Source organism: Ahaetulla prasina, chromosome 2 (genome assembly GCF_028640845.1).
Source record: "Ahaetulla prasina isolate Xishuangbanna chromosome 2, ASM2864084v1, whole genome shotgun sequence".
Taxonomy (NCBI): domain Eukaryota; kingdom Metazoa; phylum Chordata; class Lepidosauria; order Squamata; family Colubridae; genus Ahaetulla; species Ahaetulla prasina.
In genome coordinates this window covers 175250028-175270483 of record NC_080540.1, presented here as the reverse complement: position 1 = coordinate 175270483, position 20456 = coordinate 175250028, and the positions used below count along the sequence as shown (strand labels likewise).

The following is a 20456-nucleotide window of genomic DNA, read 5'->3' as shown; positions in this document are numbered from 1 at the left end:
ATGATGCAGTAGTAGCCCTAAGTGAACTGATAGCTACAGGTCAGAAATTTAGGTTATTATATTTTTTCTTTCAAAACAAAAGCAGGGTTTTTATTATGAGCCCCTATCCATACATTTCAAATGAGGAGTACCTCAAGGGTGGTCATAGATAATATCTGTTACTTTTATGCACGAGAATAAAATGCTGAAAAAGAAACATGCATATTATGTTAAGATAATTAGTTTTCACTATTGTTTCTCTTCAGTTTGATAAATTGGGGCTTTGCAATTGTTCCTGAAAATGATACATTATCCAATAGCCTTAATTCATTCTAATTTTAGCCCCATGATTGCTGATAAGATACAAAATTATAAAAATGTTCTATTTAGTAAAATAGCAATATTCTATATCTTCTTTTATGAATATATATTGTACTTTATAAGGTTCCTAAAATTGAATTATGAACTTAGAAGTCTGATTTGTATCATACTTTTATCATGAACTCAGAAATTTACTACTATTTTGGATACAGGATACTGCCTGTCCAATCACATTAATCTGTCCAGCAAGTTGTGGGTCCTAGTCCATGAAAAAAATGTCATCTGACAGGACCCAGGAAGATGGCATCCACCTTTGGAAGATCATTTCAGCCGAGAAGAGTTTGTCCCCTTGACTTTGCTGGCCTTCTGGAAGGGCCAAAAAACCATGGCTCTGCCATCTGGCCAGCAATGAGGGAATGGAGCATGGATAGTGGCTCTATTGCTATGGAAGCTGAGCTCTCCCACAGATCATGATTTTTTAAAATAGCTTTTAATGGTTCCTATCCTTTTTATATATTTAAATTATTTTAATATTATGGTTTTGGTGATTTTCTTGCATTTTAAAAAATCTTTTTAGCTTTGTATATGGCCCAATTATATATGTGAGATGGGCGCCAGTATAAACTACAAAATAAAGTGACTTCGTCTAAATTTCCATCCTTGCTTCTCTATTAGCATTCATATAGAAACAGCACAACACTTCTAATATTTAACCATACATTATGACTACTACCGCAAAGTAACAAAATATATTTTACAATATATGATTTGAGGATGGTATTTAGTATCAAAATATACCTTTTAACGAAGTCAATATGTCTATTTCAGGAAAGACAGCTGAAGAACTATTGTATATAACAAAATCAGTGAGGAAATGTAACAAATATATAAAAAATGACATGATTTTCACATGGTGCAATCCACTGGCATATGACTTGTCTCTATTCACAATATACAATTAGCCCTGAACTGATCCAACAAAGCAGTTATGTTCTTAAACTATTAATACCTTGATTCTCAGATATCTTAAGTATCATAAGGGGATTAATACATGTAACTGTTGAAAGATGGAGCGTGGAAAGCAAATTGTCATTATTAGTTGGATGTAATGTTCTGCATATGTATATCAATCTAGTAGAAATAAGATTGGTTAACTACATAAAAAGAGCAAGAAAATCCAATTGCAAAGCTTCAAAAATCCAACTACTATTTTCAAGTAGCTTATTTAAAAAATCAAATATAATTATAACTCAATATTTCTAAACAGGAGTGGCAGGAAAAATTCAGTACCACCTCAATATTGTAAATATTAAATGAGAAATACAGGATTCTAAATTCAAATACAACACTGATATCTTAATGGTATTAGTCAAGGTTTTTGTGCCATAGCCAAGATAGAAATGAAGAATTTTATATACTAGCCAGTATTCTACAGAATTTAGAAACGTAAAGATTGATATACAATAGCCTCAATTATTACATATTGACTGTCCAACTTTAGTGGACTCTGGATGGCATACAAAACTAGTGAAAACAAAAGCAGTTAAAGAATTGAATCAACTAGCCTACCCAGACTAAAATAATCCAGTAGAGTCAAAGAAGGGACAATGAACAAATGAGCATCAACCACAGACCTGGGACCAAAGCCAGATTTTCAAAGCTTTCCAAAACACCAGGAGAGAGGGCACCATCCTTATCTCTAGAAGGATGCTGTTCCAAAGGCTGGGAGCCATAACAGAGAAGGCACACTTCCTAGGTCCATGAGATGGCAATGTTTAATAGAGGGAGACCTGGAAGGTATCCATTTTGTTGTAATTTACCGGCCAGGAAGAAACAATTGGGAGACAAAAAGTCTCCCAGATATCCAGGCCCTAACGCTGTACAGAGCTTGCTGATGTAGGGAAAAAAATCATTTACAGTAGATAGTCTTAGCACTTCAGATGCTAAGACTATCCTAATGGTCAGGAATTACGAAAATTGCCCATCTGTTATAAACACTTTGCTACAGGAAGCCATTCCCCCCCTCCGCCCCGCACCCCCACATACACACAAGAAATAAACAGTGACAGATGCACACAAACAGGTAAGGGTCAAAAACACTTAACCAAGAGTCATTGCCTGAAAATCAATTAATAACTTTGAGATATTTCATGGAATCATTGTTTTGAAGGAAAACAAGCATGGCCCAACAGAAATTTCTGTACTATACTAACCTGGAATCACAGCCAATCCATACTTGGCCTGTTCTGATATTCAAGTCACTTCTCTGCTACCTTTTGCCTTACCGTAGCCAGATCAAGGTAATACTTCCTGGTTTCTCAGTCAGTCTAATCCACTTATGTCAGATTATTCAAGGCCTGCAATAAATATAGATATATAAATTCTGGCTTTATGCATATTATGTTTAAAGAACAGGTATTTTCTAAAAAGGTTTTCATTCTAGCTACTGTATTACAAATGATTTGTCTTTAACCTGTCCTCTTAGTTATTAAATTCATTTTAGAAGTCAACTCTAATGTTTCACAATATAATCAAAATATTTAATACACTTAATCTTATCTTTATGTACAGAAGCTAAAATCCTTCCTTTTATTATTCCCCACAACAATCCTATAAGGTAGACTGAGATGAGACTATGAACCTCCATGGTTTAGAGTGCCATAGAACCTGGGTCTCTCTACTTCTATCTACTCCAGTACCTTGACCACTACCAAACACTGGCTCTCAAGTCCTGTTGAGTTCACTAAGTAGTCCATAAATCACACCAATCATCTCATATGTAATTATTTTGTTTACCACCAAATACAGAATAAGCATCCTACATTCTTCTAGCCAACATAAACAGGGCAGACTAAGAAATGCTAGACTCAGCACATTGCTTCATCATTTCTTGTACCCAACAAGATTTTATTCAATGGAGACCTAACAAACATGCCAAAACAAGCTTTCAGAATTAATATTTACTTTTACAATACTAAGGTAACATTTTAAGAAGTTAAGTTTATCAACCCTTTTCTCATTCTTGTCTTTAATCTATAAAGCCAGATTTTGGAGAAATAAATTTATCTTAAATATCCCAGCAAAAATGAATAAAGAGCCATGTACACAAAAAATACCTAGCCAAGAAAACTGCCAGTAAATCAATGGTGGATTTTCCCACCTTGCTTTTCATTTTAATATGCTACAACCAGAGCATAAGTTGTTCAGCTTTGGTTTTCTCTAACTGAAGAGGTAGAAAAGCATATATATGTAACCTATTTGGAACACAGTTCTCTATCTAACATACCTTACAAAAAGTCAGAGAAATTTACAATGATGGGTTATCCAAGAAATGTTTGAGTTTGCTACTTAGAATAAACGAAGTGTACCACTATCTATTATGAAGGAAAGATCAGACTCCAAAAATCACTTTGGAACCAATTTGGAGAGATATTTGGAACAAAGATATTTCACAGCAGGCTTACAAAAGTATATCTATACATAAAGGCATCCTTTTTTCTACATACATCCCCCCAAATACCAAGAAAACGTAATTCTACACCTTGAAGGAAAGCTAATACAGAAAAATATATATTAAGAAACACATCTAAGGGCTGTGAAACCAGACTCCAAGAAAACTATAAGGACGAACTATATAGATAAAAAAATATATATCCATACCAACGTAAGATAGCTCTCAATAGTCTCCCCCCAACCCGCAGCTTTCACGACCCCACTGCAATAGACTGACGTGAAATAGCGCAATGGTTTCAATCCACGGTATTACCTCAACTACATATAATTTTAATATACGATTAACCCATTTGCCTGGGCCGAGGTGGGACCCTGAACGAAGTACGCGGGCTGGGCTCTCAAGGCTAACGCGTTGGCCGCCTGGCTTCCTTAGTCGAGTACGTCGCGTTTATACCTAAAAGGAGGGGTGAGGTGGGGGGGGGAGAAGCCCGAAGTCTATCAGGACCCCTCTCCGGGACTCACGTGCCTCCTTTTGCGGGTGATGTGCGAGTGAGATAGAAGGGGAAAGTCCTACCTCCAAAGGAACAGAGGCGAAGCACTTCGCAAATGGCCAACCAATTCCCAACCGAAGGATGACCTAAGGCAAAACCACCACCACTTCCCGACTTCAATCACCCCCCCCCGCTTCATCTCCAGGGGAAAGCCAGGGCCCATTGTCCCGCCTCAGCAAACAACCCTTTTCTCACCCCACTTCCCTCTTCCCTTCGGCTACAGCTTCAAGCGGCCCCCCGCCTTGGCGGGTCCCACGTGCCCCTCCAACCCGGCTTGTACAGATACCTGCTCCGGGAAAGAAATGGAGGGGGTGTCAATGCCGTACCCCGTTGCCTCCCGCCGCCGCCATCTTAACAGCAGTCCCTGAGCCTCAGCCCCAGTTAAATCACGCGAGAACTCACCACCTGGTAGGGGAGCGAAGAAGAGACGCGATAATTGAGGGAAGATCAGACGAGAACTGGAGGAGCGGGGAGGGAAGGAAGCAAGTCATGAGGAAACGAAAATCTCGCGAGACGTTGTCTCAGGCAACCACTTCCCGCGAGAAGAACAAATCAGAAGAGAAAGGTGCGAGCGCCCGCAATGGCGTTCATCTCCGGGGAGCTTTTTTCCTCAGGCAGAATATTGGAAGGGCCATTGTAATCATGCGCCGGAGTTCCACGCTCGGAATGAACAATCCAGCTAATAATTCTTCCTCGTGATGAGTACCGCGAGAACCAAGATTCAGATTGTTTCTCGCGAGAATCAACGGAAAAATGCGAGAGTTTCAGTCATGGTGTTTTCCGGGTATCTTTTTATTTCTGCTTATTGCAGAAATTTGAGTTTTGGAAAATTACATCATGTGAGAAACTGTCCGCGGTTCAACCTGGCTAAATCCTGCAAGTTTCATCAGCCTTCCACTGAAGGGGCAAGACAGAAAGGAAACTTAGCATGTAGAGAAAATTCCCGCGAGATTTCGTTGAAGCAACTACGAAATGCCGAGACTTGCGTGCCCGAGACAATCGTTGAAGGGGCGGGGCGGCGGGGCTAAATCTCGCGAGAGCTAGTGACGGCTTGCGGAAGTGTGTAGCGTTCGTTTAACCTGTAGCGAGATTTCGCAGGCGTTTTGCTTTGACGGGGTTCGAAGAAAGCGACCGTGGCTAGGCCGTGTAGAGGTGTCTCGGGGAAACCCCCTCGAAAATTAGGATTTTTCCCCCTCTTCTCGCATAACTTCGCGGGCGCTCGGCGGAATTCTCGCTAAAGCTTGAGCAAGGAAGAAACGAGAAAGACTTGTTTCCAAACAGACCGGCTTACCGCTGACGCCCTCTAGCGGTGGAGGATTGTTTTCTCGCTCTCGCGCCCCCCTCCTTTGCAGTGCGCAGGCGTGTTACGGAGCGCGTGGAGAAGTTTTTTCCTCCGCGGCGTGAACGTGCGAAGCTGTCTGGAAAGTTCTTTTAGCTAGGGGAATTATCAAGATATCCCCAAGGCTGTGGGCGAAGAGCTGAAAGTCTGCCAAATAAATAAAAAATAAACCTTGGAAGAAGACAGAGTCAGGCCACTCATCCTGTTGGTGCTAAAAAATTTTTTTTGCATGTTTAGGAAGGCGCCAGGAATTGTTTTCATTTAAATAAAGAACTTTATCAAGTTATTTGAGATTAAACGATAGCTTTGGAAATACCAGGCACGAATTGCAAGTTTTTTAAAAGGACAGTTTTACAGCATGTTTCAAATCTCTGAGGATTTTTTTTTTTTAAATTAGTCCAACTTAACCGATAAAATGTTTTTCTGTAATCCACAATTATAATTCCGAACATGTTGTAATTTTATCAGTTACAATATAAGGTCTACTGAAGTAACAGATGGGAGGAAACTCCTCTTTTTTTAGTTAACGTAAGTTGTAGGTACTTGGAAGCAGTGGTGGGATTCAAGTAATTTAACAACCGGTTCTCTACCCTAATGATTTCTTCCAACAACCAGTTTGCCAGACTGCTCAGAAAATTAACAACCGGTTCTCCCGAAGTGGTGCGAACTGGCTGAATCCCACCACTGCTTGGAAGCTATTATTTCTGGTAGTAAAAACGCATCCCTAACGTGTTGTTTGACCAATCTAGTTTTGTAGCTTTTTGAAATGGAAAAAAAACTTGTTTAACCAGATTTATCAAGTGCCATACAGTAATCTTAGCTTTTGCATTATCTTTCATTAACTTCGACAAATATTACTTGCAATTTGCAGGTGTTTTCCCTCCAAACATATTTTACTGTTTAATGTAATCATGAAAGATGTCCAACACAAATTGATGTTAAATACTTACAGCCTGCAACATTCCAAATAGTATTGTAACTGGAAAGGGAGCATTCCAATAGTAGTATAGTAACAACTGGAAAGGGAGCGCACCTGATGTAAATTAATTCAAATTAGGTTTGTGTGCAAACATGCTTATATTAAATCTGGTTCACATATCTGAACCATAATAGATTTTGAGTTATTAAATTTATGGTTTGTAAACCGTAGCATTATGACAGTTAAGTTTGTAGCCAATTATACTCAGCAAACTCTTGACATACTTTGTGTAAATCATTTAGTAAATGCAAACCTGATCTAGGTTCTAGTTTACACAGTACAGTAATCTAATAACTAGTTATGTGTTCGATCTCACTTGTGTACATAAAGAACATTTTCCTTACCTTGGTTCAGTGTTTTACCCTATTGGAGAAGTTTAGTAACAGCACTAACTGTTCAGGATATGAATTACATGAACCAGAGTCAATTGCATTATTATATTTACATTTTACAAGAATGTTTATTATGTACTGTGTAAACATTTTAGAGAAAGAAGAAACTGCATATCACACCTGTCCTAGCACATTATTGTAATGAGGTTACCAAAAGTTTTGTTAAGTTTTGTTTAAGAATCAAGCTATATGATTCAATTGTTCAACCTGCCTTTGATGTAATAACATATCTGGTGTTAATCCATTGATTTATAGATCATGGTTCAAGATTATGTCAGAGTGTAACAGTTATTTTGCCTTAGCATATATTGTGTAAACTCAGCAAATCATTATTTAGCATTTTAGATTAATCTAGCCAAATTGTGGTTTATTAAATAAATCATAGTTAAATATACTTGAATGTTCTTTGAATCAGGCCTAACCCTTATAATATTTAGAAGCTGCAAATAAAATATATCCACTTTCCCTGATTTCTTGATATGCAGGCTAAAATTCACATCCAACATATTTATGACCATGGTGGCTGAGATGAGGATTGTAGCACAAATAGGTGGAGGATATCATTTCAGGGAAAGAAAGCTGAAATAAAAATGCTGCAAACATAGAGCATACAGATATGTTAAAAACAATATGTGACTTTGATATGTATGGCTCATACAAATTCACGAATAACTAAATCTTCTGTATAGGTATTTGGAAAAAAATCTGGCTGACAGATTTACGTTCTAAGATGGATGTTCACAGACTGCTGTCTTGTTTATGATATGTGGAATCAGTGGCTCTAAATCGGGTTACCTGTATGCAGACTTTTTTCAATAATACAGTACTTGCATTTTTCCTAGTGTCACAAGAATGAATAAAAAACTTTACTACTTAATGTCCACAAATTTGAATTCCAGTTTTAAGGTGTTTATGGATATCCCTTTTTTCTCTTTCTCTTTTCTCTTTTCCCTTTTTAATTCATTAAGAAAAGGGGATTTTTTAAAAAGCGTATTCACTAGAGGGCAGCAAATATCACTAGAATTGGGGAACCAGTAGGCAATAGATCAGGTAGTATTGTCCAGGGATTTTTAAACTTTTCCAGACTGAAACATTCGTTATTTTAAAAAGAAACTCTTGGAAACCCTGATAAAGAAGCAAAGCTCTAGTGATAGAAAGGTGGCTTTTATAACTCTTAATTTCATGGAACTCTTAGGGTTCCTCAGAACACAGCTGGAAAATCACTAGGCAAGGCAAGGAGTAGCTTTACTTTTGGATTTTTTTGATTATTGCAAGAAAGGGTTCCCAATTAAATAACTAGATATCACATATAAATTACGTGTGATCATTTTTTGCTTCAATAAACGACATATTCAGTACCAAATTCAGAAGATGGCCCTTAATTTTAAAAAGATAAGCCCTTTGCATATTTTTAGAATTAAGACTAAAAGACTGAGCAAGAAAAAAATACTTTTCGAACAATATTGAAAACAAGGGAAAGAAATTACTCATTTGGCTCTGGCACATTTATTCAAGAAGAATTCAAACATCATCATTACCAAATTAATATGTAACCCTATGATTATTAAAAAAACAACTTACAGCTGAGATACTTCCAGAAAGATTTGTGCACTCATTTTAGAAACAAAAACTTCAAGTACTTATCTACCAGTGGGAAATATTTAGCACTTCAGTTTCCACCTATCCTTAATAACTATTTTTATATTCTGTTGGTTCCATTAGCACAAGCTAAAGTATAAATCATGGTTAACAAACCATTTTGGCTCTATTCACATAACACATATCCACAAAGTATTTCATTAGAATAGAATAGAATAGAATAGAATAGAATAGAATAGAATAGAATAGAATAGAATAGAATAGAATAGAATTTTTATTGGCCAAGTGTGATTGGACACACAAGGAATTTGTCTTGGTGCATATGCTCTCAGTGTACATAAAAGAAAAGATACGTTCATCAAGGTACAACATTTACAACACAAATGATGGTCAATTAACCTTGATTGTTTTATTCATTTGATAATGTAGTTTCAGTTTGACTTAACCACTGTAATTTATTTATTATTTAAAGAAATGTTAAGTGAATAGAAATTTTGATTCTAGATCAGTCCATCCTCTCCATGTCACTATTATTAAAAAGCATAAAAGTAGGAAAAATATTAGAAACCTTCCCTGTATCTCTGAGCAATTTATATTCTAAATACTTGATAATTCTGTAGTTAAATATGTTATACTATATTGCAAAGAGTATAGTGTATAAAGTATATATAGTTTATAAAGAGTATAACTCTAGTCCAGACCACACAGCTTTTACTGTAACTGCTTGCACAGCAGTTATTGATTAAACCATAAACCCACATTAGTGATTAGAAACTAGAATGGTGAAAACCAGAGACAGGTCAGAAAAAAACTTGACTATGTTACGGTGTTCTGCTACATAGTAGAACCAAATGCAAGACAAGTCCTATGGTGTGATTAGGAGTAAATCCAAACACATATCCTTTAGCCAAGTTCCTATGATCGTTTGAAGGCTTTCATTTCCCTCTCTCTCAGGTGCTCCACCCTGGAAGGATACCCACCCAAACTTCCATCAGCAGCTTCAACTAATTTTGGCTAGTTTATCTCACTGATTGCTTTGCTGCAGTGATTACTACCATGTGGTACCATCCAGGCAGCCTGTTGCTGTTTTTCTTTTGCTTCATTGCTTGTGATTTATATTCTCCAGATCCTGGGCTTCTGTCTCAAGGCAGGAGCCACCTGCAATGGGTTCAGGAGCTAGCCCGACACCCACGATATGGACCTTGTTGGATGGAGGCCTTGAGACAATTGGATGGTGGGTGCAAGGAGTTGAACGAAGATCAGCAAAGCCGTATTGCACTGGCATTTGCTCATTGCCACCTACAACGGTGAGTCAGGTTTCTAAGCTGAAGGACTCTACCCAGGAATCTGGGTTTAATCACCAGGTGGAGGAGGAAGCAAAGTTAAAATTCCACCCCCTTCTCAGTATTTATGTCCTTTTAAATGCAAAGGGACAGACAGTTATGCTTTCACCTATTACTTAGATTCTCCCTTTAGCTTAGGCTCCCCTGACCTGGGTATAGCTCTGGGTGTATGCCGCAGAGCAGTGATAGACAAGACATTTTATTGAGGTAATTTTGTCATCATTTTTTTATGCGCTCAGAGAATATAGAATGAGAAGGGGTGAAGAACAGAGTTAAAGTTTAGGGCCCCTCTCTATTCCCAATTTGAAGTGCTTTCTGTCCATTCTTGGGCCAACAGAAAACTATACTGGTGTGAAATTTGGTCTCCTTATTTCTGGTCCCTTATCCTGCCACTCCTCCCAGTCACTGCAGTCATCTAGCTTCCTTCAATTATAATGATGACAGACAGGGGTGAAATGTAAAATTTGTTACTACCGGTTCTGTAGGCGTGGCTTGGGGGTAATGTGACTGCGTGGGGGTGGCCAACTTTTTTTTTTAACTTTTAAAAGCATTTTTTTCTATAACCTCTTCCATCGAAGAGCTTGTAGAAAACATGCTTTTAAAAGCCTGTGTTGATCAGGCAACTCAGCTGGGATTGCCAGAAGAAAAAAAGCTTTTAAAGGGTTTTAAAAGAAAAGCTTTTAAAAGAACCCTCTGCCGATCCCAGCTGAGCCGTGCAATTGTCAGAGGTTTTTTTTTTTTTTTACTTTTAAAAGCTTTTTTTCGGCAGAAGAAAAAATGCTTTTAAAAGTAAAAAAAAACAAACCTGATGATCGCGCGGCTCAGCTGGGCATGGGCGGGGTGGGGAGGGATTTTTGCTACCGGTTCTCCAAACCACTCGCCGCTATCGCCTGATCCGGTCCAAACCAGGAACATTTCACCCATGGTGACAGTGCCTAACAAGTTACACAGACTTTGTTGTTGCCTAATGCTGTTCTAAGGTCAGTCCATTCTATCTTACTCTTGAACCAGGAATCAAATGCAAATAACTTCTGGGGTCATCCAGCTATTGTTTTATTGATACAACAGCAGTGAGATCCAGCTTCAGAACACTTCAGCTGTGGCTGGAGGAAGCTAACTGAGTGCATTTCGGTTCAGTAATCTGATGCTAAATCAGGAATCAAAGATTTGAGCTAAAAGTGATGTGAATTAAGCTTTATGTAGTTCTATTAATAAACATTCTGATTTACGGAATGCCACAAGCGGCCACTGCTATGCTACTTCCCTTGAGACCTTGGGGGAAAGAGTGGGCAGGGGTTTTCTGTCGTATAGCCAGGGAAGCCACCTTTTCATAGAAGAGAATTCCCCCTCCTCCCCCCCCAACCTTTGGCTGTATAGTTTCTCCCCAACAACTAAGTTTTTGTCTTTTCCTTGACAGGTCTGGGAGGAAGTTCCCACCCTGTGAAATCGGTAGCTCTATCCGTGACTGCACACAGCACATGGATCCAGTGGCTTTTGGCGTATACACTGAGTTTTTCACTCATGCTCATGCCATCTGTTATTTTCTTCACAATGAGGCTTGGCAGCAGCAGGCCCAAGATACTGTGCACAGGTCAGAAAAAGGGGGGCTCCTTTTGTTGTTGGTTATTTGATATTGAAGGCTGAATTCCCTTGGGGAGGGATAAATTGCTGGGGAGGGGAAGCTAGTGGTTGGGTACTAAAAGTGGATAGGTGCATCCCTTTTTTTCTCTCCCTTGAGCTTCTTGCCCTACAGGCTGCTGGAGAGGAAGGCAGCCCTTTTGTTGGAGATCTGAATTTATAATTGAAACTTTTGAAGTTAGGCCTAGACTAGAGCATAAATAGTTGCAAGGCTGTAGGTTGCCTATCCCAAGGGTAAAAGTGCTTTATCAAGAAACAGGCTAATGGGGTTACAAGCTTTATCAGGGATACTTTAGAATCGCCAATCTCCTAGGTCAGGGGTGTCCAAACTTGGCAACTTTAAGACTTGTGGACTTCAACTCCCAGAATTCTGGGAGTTAAAGTCCACAAGTCTTAAAGTTGCCAAGTTTGGACACCCCTGTCCTAGGTGTTAATCTTGAATTCGGAAATCTCTGGAGGTTTTTAAGAAGAGACTAGACAGTCACTTCTCTGAAATAGTATAGGTTCTGCTGCTTGAGCAGGGGACTGGACTAGAAGAGCACTATTCTATCAGCACGGTTTATGGGAGGGGCAGATATGGTGGAAGGAGGGGACCATATCATGTTCGGGGAGCGCGCACGCGCTGTTTGCAAGCAATCATGTGCTCCGGTCCCGCTGCCTTTTCCCGTTCCCCGAGTGGTCAGATTCCTCAGGGCCGCAACCTTCGGCTGATGTTATGCAATTCCAGGTCCGTCGTTAATAAGGCCCCCCTCATTTCAGATCTGATACAAGAGGGGGGTGCGGACCTGATGGGCATTACGGAGACCTGGTTGGGCACAGAAGGGGGGGTGTCCCTCGTTGAAATGTGTCCACCGGGTTTCCGTGCATTTCATCAGCCGAGGGTTCAAGGCAGGGGTGGGGGGGTTGCGGTTATTATAAATGAGAGTTTGGAGCCGAGGGAGGTCGCTGTCCCGCAGACAGCTGGCTGTGAGTCTCTCTTTGTGCGGTGGGGCCAAGGGGTAGAGATGGGCTTACTGATCACGTACCTGGCTCCCTGCCACGTGACAGCAGCCCTGCCTGAGCTGCTCGATGTGATAGCTGAGTCGGCAATTGATACCCCCAGGCTTTTTTTTTTTGCATTTATATCCCGCCCTTCTCCGAAGACTCAGGGCGGCTTACACTATGTCAAGCAATAGTCTTCATCCATTTGTATACTATATACAAAGTCAACTTATTGCCCCCCAACAATCTGGGTCCTCATTTTACCTACCTTATAAAGGATGGAAGGCTGAGTCAACCTTGGTTTGAGGTTATGGTTTGAGGTTATGGTTTGAGGTTATGGCAGGCTTATGGTCATGGGGGATTTCAATCTGCCGTCGGTAGGTGAGACATCGTCGTCAGCTCGGGAGTTCATGGCCTCCATGGCAGCCTTGGACCTGACCCAGTTAGTGAATGGGCCCACATACACTGGGGGACACACGCTGGATTTGATTTTTGTCTCGAGACAGTGGCTGAATGATCTGGATGTGGGGGACTTAGTCATCACTCCCCTGCCATGGACAGATCATTCTCTTCTTCGCCTGGACTTTCAGACCGCAAACCCTCACTGCAGGGAGACGGAGCCAGTTCGGTGGTTCCATCCCAGGCCCCTGATGGGCCCGAGTAGGTTCCTGACGGAGCTTGGGCCGATTCCTGAGGATCTGGCCCACGGCTCGGCTGAAGAACTCGTTGCCGCCTGGGAAAGGGCGGCAGCGGGGGCTTTGGACCGCGTTGTGCCTATGCGGCCTCTGACCCGGTGCTGCTCTCGACCGGCTCCTTGGTTTTCTGAGGAACTGAGAGAGATGAAGCGCCGGAAAAGATGCCTAGAGAGCGCTTGGATAGCCAGCCGTTCCGAATCTGACCGATCACTAGTGCGGTCACATATTCAGGCCTATCTAGTGGCAATAGGGATGGCAAAGCAAGAATACTTTTCCGCCCTTATAGCATCGGCAGATAACCGCCCAGCCACCTTGTTTGGGGTGACCCACTCCCTTTTGTTTCAGTGGGCTCGGGAGGACCCCTTATAGGGACGAGCTGAGGAATTTGGAAGTTATCTGCACGATAAAATCGCTCAGATCCGGGACAGGCTGGACACTGATTGGGTGGATCCAGGCAGGATGACACAGGCACGTCTTGAGAACATTGTTTGGGCTGAGTTTGACTCTGTGACTCCTGATGACATGGACAGGATACTGGGGAGGTTGAATGCCACCACATGTTTATTGGACCCGTGTGCCTCCTGGCTGGTACTGGCCACCCAGGAGGTTACACGAGGCTGGCTCCAGGGAATTACCAGCGCTTCTCTGATGGAGGGAGTCTTCCCAGCCACCTTGAAAGAGGTGATGGTGAGGCCCCTCCTTAAGAAGCCTTCCCTGGACCCAGCTATTTTGGCTAATTATCGTCCGGTCTCCAACCTCCGCTTTTTGGCGAAGGTTGTTGAGAGTGTGGTGGCTTGGCAGCTCCCCTGGTACCTGGAGGAAACTGTTTATCTAGACCTGTGCCAGTCCGGCTTCAGGCCTGGGTACAGCACAGAGACGGCTTTGGTCACATTGGTTGATGATCTCTGGAGGGCACGGGACAGAGGTTGTTCCTCTGTTCTTGTCCTGTTAGATTTGTCAGCGGCATTCGATACCATCGACCATGGTATCTTGCTGCGGCGGTTGGAGGGTCTTGGGGGTGGGAGGCACCGTTTTATGGTGGTTCTCCTCCTACCTCTCCGACCGCTCGCAGACGGTGTTGACAGGGGGGCAGAGATCGACCGCTAGGCAACTCACGTGTGGGGTGCCGCAGGGGTCGATTCTTTCACCCCTCCTGTTCAACATTTATATGAAGCCGCTGGGAGAGATCATTCGTGGTTTCGGGTTGAGTTGTCAGCTGTACGCTGACGATACTCAGCTGTACATTTCCACCCCGAACCACCCCAACGAAGCCGTCGATGTGATGACTCGGTGTCTTGAGGCCGTTCGGGTCTGGATGGGGACGAACAGGCTCCGACTCAACCCATCCAAGACGGAGTCGCTGTGGATGCCAGCGTCCCGGCACAGTCAGCATACTCCATTGCTGACTGTGGGGGGGCGAATTGTTGGCCCCCAGGGAATCGGTGCGCAATTTAGGCGTTCTCCTGGACGCATGGCTGTCTTTAGAAGACCATTTGACGGCCGTCGCCAGGGGAGCTTTTTATCAGGTCCGCCCTGATAAATGATTCGCCAATTGCGCCCTTTCCTGGACCGGGACTCGTTATGCACAGTCACTCATGCCCTCGTCACTTCCCGCCTGGATTACTGCAATGCTCTCTACATGGGGTTCCCCTTGAAGAGCACCTGGAGGCTCCAACTGGTACAGAATGCGGCTGCGCGGGGATTGAGGGAGCTCCTCGTGGCTCCCATGTAGCACCTCTCCTGTGCAGGCTGCATTGGTTGCCGGTGGTCTTCTGGGTGCGCTTCAAGGTGTTGGTTATCACCTTTAAAGCGCTCCATGGCATCGGACCGGGATATTTACGGGACCGCCTGCTGCCGCCAGTTACCTCCCATCGTCCGGTGCATCCAGTGCTCTCTCACAGGGAGGGCCTCCTTAGGGTGCCGTCGGCCAACCAATCTCAGCTGGCGATCCCCAGGGGAAGAGCGTTCTCTGTGGGGGCCCCGGCTTTGTGGAACGAGCTGCCGGTGGGACTCCGTCTTCTCCCTGATCTTCGGACCTTTAAACGTCAGCTCAAGACTTTCTTTTTTCACCAAGCAGGGCTGGCCTGACGATTGATTTTAATATTTGGGGGTTTTAGCGGACTTCTTAACAGGGGTTTTTATCTTTTGTAATTTTTTATCTAATATTTTTAAGTATACAGCGGTTAAATTAGGTTTTTAATCTTTTTACGGTATTTTAAATTGTTTTTGGATTATTGTCGTTTTATTTGCTGTACACCGCCCTGAGTCTTCGGAGAAGGGCAGTATAAAAATGTAAATAAATAAATAAATAAATAAATAAATAAATAAGACCTCCAAGGTCTCTTCCAACCTTATTCTTTGTATAAATAATCTACCAACGCAGAGGAAATTTGACAATAATTCTTCTTTTGGTAGTTAGTAGAAGATTTAGATATTTCTTTCTAATAGAAAATTGCTTGTTAAAATACAGGAAATCTTAACCACGGGCAAGCTATGCCAACAATGGTTTGTTTTAGGATTTTAAATTGCTTTGAGTGCCTTAATGAAAATAGAAGAAATTAACTGAAAGCAACCTTTTGCATATTTTTAAACAGATTTCTGATATTGGTAATACCTTAAAAACAATTTTTAATTGATGAGATACTCTTGTTGGTATGCCTGTCGGTTAGGTTGGGAAGGTTTAAAATTATGGACAAATAGATAAATTTTAAGTGACAGATTGTGCAGCTGCTCTGTGGATACTATGTAAATGATGCAGCTGCTTTAAAAAGTTGCAGGTGCAGCATTTGTGTCCTCAAGTGCTCTGAAGTACCTTTTTAGAATAACATTCAAATTTCTTCCTGTTTTTTTCTGCAGTCATTCAGTCCTTGAGTGCAGGGTTTTTGGGTATTTTTTTTTTCTTGAAAGGAGCAAAGAGGAGAAACCATCTTTGGAGCTGTTCTTTCTCAGGGGGACGCCCATAGTATTCTCTGAAGAAGAAGAGAGTTAAGCTTGCAAGAAATACCTGTCCAGTAATAGAGCATCCTTCTTCCCCTTTTTTTTGCAATCTACAGGCAGTGACTACTGTACTTAAAAAGGAAATGATTAGACAGTGTTCTTTGTCCCTTGAATTGCACTGTGGATTTGTTTTTTGACAGCCGGTCAGTTGTTTTCATTTTTCATTACTAGTTAGGGACATGTCACTGTTCAAATTACAAGCTTTTATCTTGCTGTGGGAAGAAAGAGTTAAACAACTGGAAGTCAGCAGACCTGAGTAATTTACTTCATAACTCTCTCTCCCTGCCAGTTCTGTAGAACCTTCAGAATTTCATTCCAACCATCGGAACTGGCAGTACTCAGTGTAATGCCCCACATCTACAGTACATGGGGAGAAGAAGTGAACGAGCCCTCAAATGACAATATCATTCCAGTGTTTTCCGGTTATGGGCTATTTTCTGAAGGACAGATTATCTAATGTGAGAAGCACGCCCCATCAGATCTACTAGCATCATTCTTTATCTAGCTGACACTTGGTGAAAACAGAGAAAAAGTCTCTTTGTTTAAAGAGTGGGAAAGCTCAGTGAGCAAGGCTATAATTCGGCTTTTTACTTGGGGCGTAATTAGCAATCTGCGACCTGAGGTGGGGGAGCACAGTGAAATTGGCACTTTATGGTTCCTGCCTTTGTATGCAATTAGAATTGGCAGTGACAATCTGGAGAAGAAATTAACACCTCAATGCAGGCTTAGATAATTGAGGAAAGGATACGTGTACATGGAACGGAGGCAACAGACCTAGATAGCTGGATGTCATTATATAGCAGGCCACAGCTTCCATCAGCCCAGCGGATAGTAATGCTAGGATCAGTACAGAAACATTTGGAAGATCACAGGTTTCCACTCCAATACTTATAGTTTATAAACCCTACTACAGATTAGGATTTATAAACTATAATTCATGAGCAGATACTGGACAATACAAATACCAACTTCATTTTACAGTATGGAAAAAGTTAAATGCAATCCTTATTTCCATGGCAGATATTTTTTAATAATGCAGCCCCCTTTACACTTTTTTTCTTTTTAAGAGATAAACATGCCAGTGGGTACTTCTGAGGTTCTGATCCAATTTGCAATATTTCCCTTTTGCATAGCATGCAAGATTCAGATTTGAGTAATGGATAAACGCTTCTCCTCTTCCACATAAGCCTTTGTCGGCTTTCAAGAACATAATTTGGAAGCAAGAAAAAACACAAGGAAAGATTGTAATGGGATAAAGTAATAGTTGTCAGTGCAGTTGACCTTCATTACAGGAAGAAAGGGAGGTCACTTGACTCCTATTAGGCTTGACTCCTGATAAATAGTCACCTGAGTGAAGCGTGCTTATCAGAGGTGGGTTTCAGCAGGTTCTGACCAGTTCTGGAGAACCGGCAGTGGAAATTTTGAGTAGTTTGGAGAACCGGTAGTAAAAATTCTGACTGGCCCTGCCCCCATCTATTCTCTGCCTCCCAAGTCACAGCTGATGGGGGTGGGGAAATGGGGATTTTGCAGTATCCTTCTCCTGCCATGCCCACCAAGCCATGCCTACCAAGCCACACCCACAGAACCGGTAGTAAAAAAAAATTGAAACCCACCACTGGTGCTTATTTTTTTTTTTTATTTATTTATTTTATTTTATTCAATTTTTATACCACCCTTCTCCCGAAGGACTCAGGGCGGTGTACAGCCATGTAAAAAATCACATTATAAACATTAAAAGAAATTAAAACAAGCATATTATAAGGTGGCCAAATTTAAACCATTTAAAACATTAAAATATAAATAACCCCACTAAAATTTTAAGCCAGTCCCGCTTGAATAAATAGGTGCGTTTTCAGCTCACGGCGAAAGGTCCGAAGATCAGGCACTTGACGTAACCCAGGGGGAAGCTCGTTCCAGAGCGTAGGAGCTCCCACAGAGAAGGCCCTACCCCCTGGGGGCCGCCAGCCGACATTGTTTGGCGGACGGCACCCTGAGAAGGCCCTCTCTGTGAGAGCGTACGGGTCGGTGGGAGGCAAAAGGTAACAGCAGGCGGTCCCGTAAGTACCCGGGTCCTAAGCCATGGAGCGCTTTAAAGGTGGTAACCAAAATCTTAAAGTGCACCCGGAAAACCACAGGAAGCCAGTGCAGACTGTGCAGGATTGGTGTTACATGGGAGCAACGAGTTGCTCCCGCTATTACCCGCGCAGCTGCATTATCTCTGATTGTGAAAGCATTGAATGTGGATAGTGCACATTAATGCAGTGTTTCCACAGTCAGTCTTTTGCTGATCTCATGCCAGTGCCATGTTGCCACTGAAATGGCAAAATAGACTTCTGGGTAGGCAAGTCAATAAGAACCCTTTCTGTCGTGTCCCACTCCTCCGCTGACGGCCGGGTCAGGGAAATCCGAATCAGGCTTGCCTCTGCAGCTCTGCCCAAAGTCCTAGCAAAGTCCTCAGAGCAGGCAGGAGACCAGAAAGTGACTTCAGCAAGATAAGTTCGACTTTGCCTGACTCAGAGACTGCCAGAAAGCAGATCCTTTATATAGGCCATGGGGTGTGGCTCCATGACTCAGCACTCATTAAGGCCTGCCCCTCCCTTCCTTCTGTTGCCCCCGCCTATCCAGTCTTCTGATGCGAGGGTCACTCCAATCAGCAGCTGTTGGAAATAAACTTTCCTCAGGCTCACATGCTGTGGAGGAGGGGGAGGGGTCTAGCTGCTCCGTTTGCCTGGGCATGGAGCCAGGGCTGGGGCCGGGGGGTGCTCCCTCCTCTGCAGCCTGCTTGGGCATGGAGCCAGGGCTGGGGCCGGGAGATGCCTCGTCCTCAGCCTGTCTGGGCATGGAGCCAGGGCTGGGGCCGGGAGGACATTCTTCAGCGTTCGGAAGCAGATAAGCAGACCCCGGCTGCGGTGAGAGCGGGCAAGACACAACACTTTCAGGTAGGAGCACTTTTTGGAATATGGGGGATGGATTACCTTGGACCACAGTTAATTACTTCCTTGTTTATCTATGTCTACCAGGCTGATCTCCTCTTCAGAAACGGTGGCCCATCAGTTGGAATCTACCAACCAGCTTGCAGAAGAGACTGCTCGGATCCAAAATGCCACTTTGCACTCTCAGGAGCAGATCCTGCGCGATGGGGAGCTGCTATGGCAGACGCTCCGTGACTCCTCCCAAGGTGACCTGAGAACAAAGCTGCGTTATTATTCCTTTTAAGAGTTTGCACTGATAGCTAGATATGCTATCAGTGGAACAACCTGCTTCCACAAGTTGTGAATTTTCCAACACTGGAAATTTTAAAGAAAAGATTGGACAACCATTTGTCTGAAATGGTATAGGGCCGTGATGGTGAACCTATGGCACGCAGAGCCCTCTCTGTGGGCACACGTGCTGTCGCCAGCTGTTCTTCTGGTTTCCAGCACCCACATGCCATTTTTCGAGCCATTTTCAGGCCTAAAAACAGGTCATTTTTCGGGCCGTTTTCAGCTGTTTGGGGCGAAAAATGGTCAAAAAAATAGGCATGCACACACCGGCCGGCTGGTCTTCAGGTTTCCAGTTCTCCAGTGCACGCACATGCACATGCATTCCAGTTTGGGCACTTGGTGCCGAAAAGGTTCGCCATCACTGGTATAGAGTTTCCTGCCTATACCAGTGGGGCAGGGGGTTAGACTAGAAAACCTCCAAGGTCCCTTCCAACTCTTCTCTTCTCTTCTCTTCTCTTCTCTTCTCTTCTCTTCTCTTCTCTTCTCTTCTCTTCTCTTCTCTTCTCTTCTCTTCTCTTCTCTTCTCCAGAGATCATCCCTACAGAACATCCGTCTGTGTTAATTTGCAGAAACGTCTGGTGTTATATTGTATGGCAGGAGTTTCAATTCTTAAAAGTACACTACGGCATTAGTATATTGACTCAAAAAACTTCTAACGCCACTTTCAAGCTCATAAAAATATGTTTAGAGAAGCAAATTTTGATATCCTTATTCAGCTTTTTTTTTAAAGTGCTGTAGAGACTTTTGTGTGTGTGTGTGTGTAAAGTAGCTGCTCAATTGCTTGCAACCTATGGTTTGCAACTGAAGAAACTGGTAATTTGGGGAATCTGAATGCAAGCCAGACGTGATCCATTAGACCAGCTGGGCTAATTAGTGGATTGCAAATCAGTGACCTTTTTGATTTTGTACTTCTCAAAATGTTGCAA

At 42.5% G+C, this 20456-nt stretch overlaps 2 protein-coding genes across 11 annotated transcripts in view; one reads left to right on the top strand and one right to left on the bottom strand.

The window, feature by feature from the left end:
• Positions 1–4695, bottom strand: part of HUWE1 (HECT, UBA and WWE domain containing E3 ubiquitin protein ligase 1) — a 104829-nt gene extending 100134 nt beyond the window's left edge. For 8 of the 10 annotated variants that reach the window (XM_058173348.1, XM_058173350.1, XM_058173347.1 and 5 more), the window contains exon 1: positions 2514–2657. The gene's annotated coding sequence lies outside the window, so the exon portion shown is untranslated. Of the gene's footprint in view, positions 1–2513; positions 2658–4590 lie in introns of those variants that run through there. The other 2 variants (XM_058173344.1, XM_058173345.1) reach the window with 2 other exon arrangements.
• A 47-nt stretch (positions 4696–4742) lies between these two features.
• The window catches only part of LOC131193315 (uncharacterized), a 46797-nt gene continuing 31083 nt past the window's right edge, over positions 4743–20456 (top strand). The window contains exons 1-3 of the mRNA XM_058173357.1: positions 4743–9920; positions 11374–11547; positions 19288–19445. Of these exons, the coding sequence (XP_058029340.1) occupies positions 9670–9920; positions 11374–11547; positions 19288–19445 (583 nt within the window). The 5' untranslated portion in view covers positions 4743–9669. The remainder of the gene's footprint in view (positions 9921–11373; positions 11548–19287; positions 19446–20456) is intronic.